The 8,646-nt window shown below is 37.3% G+C and overlaps 2 protein-coding genes across 3 annotated transcripts in view; one reads left to right on the top strand and one right to left on the bottom strand.

The window, feature by feature from the left end:
* The window catches only part of alox5a (arachidonate 5-lipoxygenase a), a 12,851-nt gene extending 8,133 nt beyond the window's left edge, over positions 1-4,718 (top strand). For both annotated transcript variants that reach the window (XM_014025000.1, XM_014024927.1), the window contains 5 exons: positions 604-782; positions 953-1,074; positions 1,447-1,547; positions 1,720-1,890; positions 2,976-4,718. In XM_014025000.1, coding sequence (XP_013880454.1) covers positions 604-782; positions 953-1,074; positions 1,447-1,547; positions 1,720-1,890; positions 2,976-3,155 — 753 coding nt within the window. In that variant the 3' untranslated portion in view covers positions 3,156-4,718. The remainder of the gene's footprint in view (positions 1-603; positions 783-952; positions 1,075-1,446; positions 1,548-1,719; positions 1,891-2,975) is intronic.
* marchf8 (membrane-associated ring finger (C3HC4) 8) overlaps positions 3,617-8,646 on the bottom strand; it is a gene marked incomplete in the record, with an annotated part of 39,144 nt that continues 34,114 nt past the window's right edge. The window contains 1 exon segment of the mRNA XM_014026785.1: positions 3,617-6,884. Within this exon segment, the coding sequence (XP_013882239.1) occupies positions 6,580-6,884 (305 nt within the window).

The raw sequence follows: 8,646 nt of genomic DNA, 5'->3' as shown, positions 1-8,646 counted from the left end.
TGTTTCTTGTGAATATATATCTTTTGAATAAATATAAATATATTCACCTTGTGAATATATTTCTGTGAAAGGCACTTTATAAATAAAACTTTACTTCCTTACTTACCTACTTCTTCATTCAGATATTTCTGCTGGGATTTTGTGTTTTCCTGTTTGCTTTTAGAATGCTTCTCACTTTTACAGAATGTTTTATCTTGGTATCATTTGTCCACACGTTCCTGTGATATTTAGCAAAATCGATCACATTTTTCTTCGCAAAAAGAAGCGAGACGCCTCGTTCCTATCCTACTAATTGAAAACATCTCTGTTATTGTGCGTTCATCCTTCAAAATTTTGAGTTCTTCTCAGTAAGAAAATATCAGAGTGCTGTTTTGTATGTATTCTTTTGCAAGTCCGTTAATCGCAAATTTGTAATTATCCAAAAATTTCAAAGTTTGTAAAGTAACAAGCTTAAAAATAATGTTTGTGTTGCTAAGATTGACACTTCTATTCTAAGTTGAACAAATGAAATAATTAAAAATTTGACCATATATTTATTAATCAGCATTCATCTGTTAATCAGCTGCTGGAATAATAATAATAATAATGTGCTTCTTCATGAAGGCGAATGCGACAGGTGGAGGTGGTCATGTCCAGCTGGTCCAGAAGGCCATGAAGACACTGACCTTCAGGTCTCTCTGCTTCCCTGATATGATCAAGAGCCGCGGCGTGGACAGCAAGGACGACCTGCCCACCTACTTCTACAGGGACGACGGCTACAGGGTGTGGGAAACCACCAAGAAGTAAGAACTTTATGACCTGTTTATGGACACCAGAGCTGATGGGTAATTGGAGTTTTTGAGGAAGTTAAGAGAAAGAAAAGTTGATAGTCCTGATTGTCAGACTGAAAAAGTTTCAATGACAGAGAAGTTGAAGCAGTAACTTCCCGTCTCGTTTTTCCCATCCCGAGCAGCTTTGTTTCTGACGTGGTGAATATTTACTACACCAGCGATGAGAGAGTGGAAGGGGACGAGGAAATCCAGGCCTTTGTTAAAGACGTCTGCAGCTTCGGCATGCAGGATTTTGATCACTGTGGTAGGTACACACCACACGGGCTTGTGTAAGCCTCCCTGTTTTTAAAGCCTCTAACTAAACAAAACACATCTATTAGAACTCCTAGCTTATTTTTTAATAGAGGGAACCGATTCACCTTAAAATTTCAATAATGGTGGATTTTCTGGAAGTGGTAGGCTTTATAAAATCCTGCTCAGAGGGATTTTTTCTCCTCTTTTGAAGCCACAGAAGATGACTGAAAGGGTCACAGTTTGAGCCTCGATTTTGTAACATCCTGTGTTTTACCATCGTTCACGCAAGAATCTTCTTCTCGCCGTTGCTTTCCAAACGGCTGAGTTTTGTAAGCCTTTAACGGCACTTTGTCAACTCTTTGTTTCTTTAATCTGTGAGCAGAGTTTCCAAAGTCGGTGAAATCCCGTGACGAGCTGATAGAGTACCTGAGCGTTGTGATATTCACTGCCTCAGCCCAGCATGCAGCAGTAAACTTTGGCCAGGTAAGCTTTAAAAAAAAAGAACTGGAAATGCTTTTTAAAGTTTGAATTTGTGACAAAAATATTATTCTTTGTTACAGATTCTTTGTTGCAGAAATGATAAGAACAACTTAGAAACGTTCGAATTTCTGATTCTAAGTTCAGGTTTTGTGCAACTTTTAAAATTTGCGTTCAGTATGACTGGTGTTCGTGGATCCCCAACGCGCCGTCCACCATGAGAAAACCCCCTCCGCAGGAAAAAGGCGTGGCGGACGTGACGATGATCATCGAGAGCCTCCCTGATCGCGGGCGCTCCAGCTGGCACCTGGGGGCCGTGTGGGCCCTCAGCCAGTACCAAGAGAACGAGGTATGTAGAGCACAAAGTCACCCGAATGCAAAGGTTTGAACCATTTGAACAGTTTAGAACCAAATGCTCCTGGAACCACTCACCCAAACATTTAAAGACATATTTAGAGTTTCCTTGCACTTGTATTTATATTTCATGTGCACATTATATTCTTTGCAGATGACACAGCCTTAGGTGCCCAAAGTGGGGCCTGCCGGCCAAAATTTGCAACATTTTTAATGTCCAAATTGCTAATAAAAGTGATATATTTGATCGATTTGTCTGAATTACAGTATGTACACACCGAAAAGAAGCTTCATGTTGATTTTTTCAATTCCATTTTCAATGTAGATGTCTTTAAAATGTTCATAAGTTGGTGTGAGTTGTCTAATGTGACAGGGACTTAAGGGGCTCCAGTGCCGATAGTTGACTTTATCTTTGAATAATATTAAGATTAAATAAAAATGAAATAAAAGTAACTAAAAGAGATACAGTATTTAGATTAGATTAGGTTTGAACATTTTATAAAACTACAAATACTCAGATTTTAATCATCTTATGAAATGTCCCATGAGCCTTTGCTGCCCGAGCATGTGTCAAACGTTCTCCAAGTGCACGAGCTAACAGAACAAACAACATATGCCACTGCAATGTTAATCTAGCTTAATCATAAAAATAAAAAGATTTTACTTAAGGCATATTTGCATTTTGTGTATTATATTATTGCATTTGGTTTAAAAATTTTTTCTGTCTACCCTCGACAGTTAATGCACTTTCTGCAGGTGTCAGAGCTCCCTCTGCCTACATTCAGTTGAAAACACAGCAGTCACAATCATTATTGGGGCAGAAAGGCACAAACACTGTTAAAAGCTGTATTGATTTTAAAATTGTATTTCTCACCTTTTAAGACCTTAAATGCTCCTAAATACATAAGACTTATTGATCGTTCCAAATAAAATCGACTGGATTTGTTTTTGCCTCTTGCACTTGAGCAGATAAAATATCAAAATGTGTTTTGCCTTTGAGTTCATATTTATTTGTTGCATTTATTAAAACGGAACTTTTTCATTTTCTTGTAAAGCATTTTGTAAGTTCTGTCCCTGCAGCTGTACCTGGGCATGTACCCCGATGAATACTTCATAGAGAAACCAGTCAAGGCGGCTATGGAGAAGTTCACCAAGCAGCTTGCAGAGATAAGCAGCTCCATTAAACGTAGGAACGAGGGGAAGAAGCTGCCGTACTACAACATGTCGCCTGATAAAATCCCTAACAGCGTCGCTGTTTGAGCGCAACTCACTTCATATATTAAAAAAATAAAATAAAAAAAGCATTGAAGTTGAGATTTTCAGGTTTGCTGTCAGAAAATTGTTACTGTGATTTTTTTTTTTTTACTTTGAGGCATTTTCCTTATTTGTGCTTTTCTATATTTTAGTAATTACCATGTGGTGTGCATGGTTCATTTTGTGGAGTTAAATAAGGATGCATTTTCTGTGACAAAGCTTAATGCTATGTTAATGGTTTTGCTTTTTTTTAGTGCGCAAAGCTGAAAATAAGCAAGTGTTGAAACCAATTTGTTAAAACATGGCATTTTTAAATGAAGCCACATACCGCTGTAGTCTAGAAGCAGCTTTCACGACAATATCTGTACAATTAAACAAAAGAATGGACTGAAAGAAATATTTATGTATAAATATATATAGCTATATATAATAAAAACAAGATGAACTAAAAAGAAATAAGACTCAACTGAATTTTTATTTGGTTCTTTAATTCTACATTTGTTCAAACATCGTAAATTAACTGAAAACATCAATATTTCCTTTAAAAACTTAATTGTTTTTTTTCTTTACCAAAGTCTTTACAGTTACCATCTCAAAGAAAATTCACAGACAAACGTGGAATGATATAAGACAGGGGAACAGTCATATGTTCAAGTCCAGTCAGTAGTAAACAAATGTAGTTTTTATGCAAGTTACACTATAATCCCAGTTGTGAACGAACTCGGCATTCTGGGTAAAGATAGAAAATAAGTTGAGCAGAAAATATTAAGTCTTTTGAAATCAGTGAAGAGTGACGATTTGTAAAGCTCAGTTTCCCAGACGTGGATTATGATGAAAAAGACCACAAACTTGTGACAAGAAGACCTCTCCTGGATTTTACTCTTTAACGTGGCCCGATTTTTTTTGTCTTTTTAATCAAACCTACATCAAAAATATCAACTTCAAGAAAGGAGCCAGCTCCTGCGAGTTGAAAGGTAAAAGGAAAAAAAACTTTCATCTCAGGAAAACTACATCTTAATTCCAAGTCATTTTTATTTCTTAAAAAAAATTTAAATCTAATGCTGTGGTTTCCACACATAGCAGCTTTTTTAAAACTAATTTAATTTGAACACAGTATTTAAAAAGCTTTCTAAATGACAAAGTGCAAAACAAGAGTGGAGGTCATTTTCACTTGTTTAAACCAAAAAAAAAAAAAAAAAAACAGTGTAAATTGCATGAAATTACAAATGAAAGGGGGTTTGAGTGGACAAAGTGTACCCTTTTCTGTTAAATATAAATACAAGACAAAAAGAAAGAATCAATTTGAATCCACAGGACACCCTGGTCATTAAACACCAGTATATTACTGCAGAGCAGAACAACAAAAGGGTAATTGCACTTTTTATCTGTCTAATTGCACTGAGCCTTCAGAGAGGTGAAGTTTCTGTGAAGCCTCTCAGTAGGTCTTAATCAAACTTGACACACAACAACTCCCTCGGCTCGTATTGTCTAAGACAAAGATATCAAACTCCAGATCTCAAATCACCACAGGGCATGAACATAAATACAGTATGCATTCTCACAAAAAAATAATAATAAAAAAATAAACTGAGCACTGCTTTAATTTATTGCTGCTGCAACCATTAGATGTATTGTTGGATCGTTATTGTTCGGACTGCAAACTGGCATCAATGTTTGTTAAAAAAAATCTGTGTTGCTGGATTGGCTGTAAAAGCCTTGCATTGCTGTGTTCCGACAAAAACAAAAAGCATTTTCATGAGTCAAAGCCCAGAAATGCGTCACCTGGAGAAATCCTGCTCAGCTCAGACTGCAGTGTCTGCTCCACACCAGCAGGTGGCGACCAAGTCAGCTCATATGAATAAAATATACATCTAAATTCTGTTGAGGAAAAATGTATGGATATTCCTTGCTGTCTTTAAAAAAATGGGATTAAATGTTGATAAATAATAATAATAATAATAATAAAAAAGTTAAACTGATTTAATTGTCTTGAACGAGCCACGAGGCGAGATGCGGAGACATAAATCAAGAGAGCAGCAACACTGGCTGTTTTGTGCTGAAATTACAAATACAGACGTCATAGACCATGTGAGAAAGTCTGGAAAAAACTGTGACAACAGTGAATCTGTTCCCTTCACTTTATGAAAAGTTTTATGTTGCAGTTCAAAAATGCGCTTTCTCATTTTATGCTTATTTGTGGAGATACATGGTGGTGGTGCTGGGGACAGAATCTAAATATGCAAAGTCTGACCTGCAGACCAACAAAAAATTAAAAGCTGCAGTTAGAAATCAGGTTTTCATTTTAATAAATGCTTGTAGGTTTTAACTAATCATCTGCACAGCGGGAGCAACAAAACAAACTGAAACCACTGAGCTGTGGATGTCTCCAGGTGTATAATGGAACGTCTCATCACTAAGCAAACAAATCAGCACACTAAAAACTGCACATGGAATATTACACTGTAAATACTGTCATTCACAAGACAGGAAACAAACAAACAAAAAGCATAATGCAATTAAGTGCCCAAAGGCTCGCACTACTTTCAAGACATGGAAATAAGTCTTGCAGTTTCTTGTTGCTAGTAAAAAAAATATTTTTTTTCCATCATTTTATTCGTTTTCAATCATTTTTTAAAAAAGATTACATTCTCGAAGCCTTCAGAGAGTTTGTGTTGGTGAAAAGGAGTCATGTGGCAGATGATACCAACTCAACTTTTCTGTTTCCTTCAGCAGGTTTTCCATTTTAAAACCCAAATCCCTTTTTTATGCCATCCTGGGGGGAGGGGTCATCTGTAAAAGTAGTAGTATTCCAAGTAAAAGGTTGCTTGTGCTTTCCCCACTGAACAACCGGCAAGATTTAGGTCATTCTAAAAAAAAAAAAGAAAAGAAGTTGAGGAAGGGAGTGGATTTGTTGGCAGGGTTGACAAAAACCAAAAAGTGCTTCAATGCACGTCCAAAGACCCTGTTGGACTCGGAGCGGCGGGGGGAGATGGCAGTATCTGGAATGTTCCAGAAATTCGATGTGTGACGCTACATTGATCCAGCTTAGCCCACGACTCACGAGAAAAAAATAAAATCGAAACAAACCCACAAGCAAAAAACAAAAATAAAATCCATGTAGAACTTGTGAGCTTTTTGTGAGTTTGTGTCTTCGTCCTGCTCATCTGAAGGTGTACACATCCGAGTGCACGCACGTATGCCCCAGACCCCCCTACTTCCAGTTCGAAACGTCAATCCAAACAGTTCGGTATCTGGGAAAGAAACGGTGAGAGCAAAAGGAAGAAGGTGTGGCAGGTGGACAGAAGGCGGTGGAGTCACAGGAGGGCAGAAGATCACTCTGGGATGACAAGAACTCCCACGACTGCTCCCCTTCACCGTTGGCCCGGTGGCGTGCACGTGAGCGGGAACGAGCGATGAAATGAACTTGCCGTCAGACATGGAGCACCTCCATACCGTATTCCTCTGTCTCTGTGTACTGGGAGGAGTTTGTGTCTGACTGGGTGGGGACCAGCACCTCCTTGTTCTCCAGACTCGGCTCCAGGAGGGGCGGCTTCTCCGGCGCCAGCTTTTTACACGTGTCCGGCCGGTTCTGCACATATATGACGCGGTTGTAAGCCTTGAGTCTCTTCCATAGATGGATGTAGACTTTGCACTGGACGTACATAAAAACCAGTCCGCCTGTAAAGCCGATGGCCACCACCACCAGCTTGGTCCAGAAGGGCCATTCGAGGATTCCTGAGGGACAGAGAGGAGAGAGAAAAAGAGAAAACGTGTGCACGAGTCAGCAAAAACAAAATAATACAAGAATAAATTAAAGTAAAATGCTTGGAAACGTCATTAAATCTGAAGGTAAAAGTGACAAAATGAAGGAACACAGAGAAAAGGACAGTTTGATAAACTATAAACCAGTGTGTGGCGTGTGAACCTACGACAAAGATTCATAAAAAACATTGTGTGGAGGAACTAAAGTGCTGTATTCTAATGCATTTTTAAAAATCTGGCTTTTAGAAACCTTTTTATTTGATTTAAAATTTAGAACTGAATTTAGAAAATGCACAATTAGATAAATGTATTAAATAAAATATCAACGTTTCTGTGATGTTAGTGCATCAGTTTTATTGACACTGTTGCTGGTTAATCAACACTAAAATCTGGCCTGACTGATCCCTGAAAATACATAAGTGAATTAAAAAAAGAGTTTCAGTAAACTATTTCATTAGGTGATAAAATTGTTCAATAGGTTTGATGTATAATAAAGTATCAATGACACAGTTGGTGCCTCTATTCTCAGTGTGGTATTTAAACTACCTTTTACAAACTCATGACAGAGCTCATAAAAAAAGCAACCACGTTTTGAAATAATTCCCTTTCTAGTGGGCGGGGCTAATGCTGATCTGCCTAGGCAGGGTTAACGGGTAAAATACTGTAAACTGATGATGCACTGAAGCAAAAAACTATCAAGTAATAAAAATAATTATATATGGTTCAGGTGAATTGAGTTAAACTTGGCACACAAAATAAGGAAATTTGTGTTAGATTATTTCTTAGTTGTAACGATGCTTCTTGGAAAGAAATCTTGTGATTGGCTTCACCTGGGGGTACCAGAATCTCAAAACAAGTGTCAATAACAGCAGCAAAATAAGCAGTTTGGCAGAGAAGATTGTGCGTGTAATCCACATTCTCAGCTCTACTACTCATCCCACAAATGCATGTTCCTTACAAATGTGGCACCATTTAATAGGGAAATTAACAGGCTTTAGCACAGGATTTATTGCCAAGAAGCATTGTTACAACAAAAAAATAATCTACCAAACTCTAATTTCCTTACTTTGTGCCAACTTAGTAAATACTTAAAAAGAATTTTATTTTATAGAATGTTGCAGTTTTGGACTTCCATACCCTATATATGTAGTGCATTGTGTGCAGTACATCTGCAGCATTAATGACTTCAAAGTGTTCATCCATAAAAAACAAATTCTGTTGAACCCTTTAGCTTTTACAAATCATCCACCTTTTAGAGCTGACCATTACTGGACATGTTTATCTACTGCATCCAAAGAAAAGTCAAAATCTCTGAAACTCAACACGTGTCTGACATCAATTATGGTATTTCCTAAAACATTTGACTGAAATTAAGTCATGAATATTTTACATTGATGCCACCTCTTTAATGTATAGTATTGTTAAGCATTAGAATATTTCCTAATTAATAAAAAAAATGTGGATTTAGCTTTGTCTCTGCTTATTTTGTTCTTTCATCTCTGTTCAGTGACGCCACAATATATCTTCAACATTTCAAACTAGAAAAAAAAAGGCTACATAAATAGTAAAAACATTAAAAAAAAAAACTAAATGAGAATACACATACAGCCAGATTTACACAATGGTTAGGGTAAAACTTGCTTCTGTTCCACTACATATTCTGCTTCCAGGGCTGGTTACAGATTTTCTGCCAACTGTTCTCTTTTTTTAAAGCTTCTACATGTCTCCTCAAGGG

The sequence above is a fragment of the Austrofundulus limnaeus genome, unplaced genomic scaffold (assembly GCF_001266775.1).
Source record: "Austrofundulus limnaeus strain Quisiro unplaced genomic scaffold, Austrofundulus_limnaeus-1.0 Scaffold0, whole genome shotgun sequence".
Lineage (NCBI taxonomy): Eukaryota > Metazoa > Chordata > Actinopteri > Cyprinodontiformes > Rivulidae > Austrofundulus > Austrofundulus limnaeus.
The sequence above is the reverse complement of the archived record's forward strand: the minus strand, read 5'-3'. Positions and strand labels throughout refer to the sequence as shown.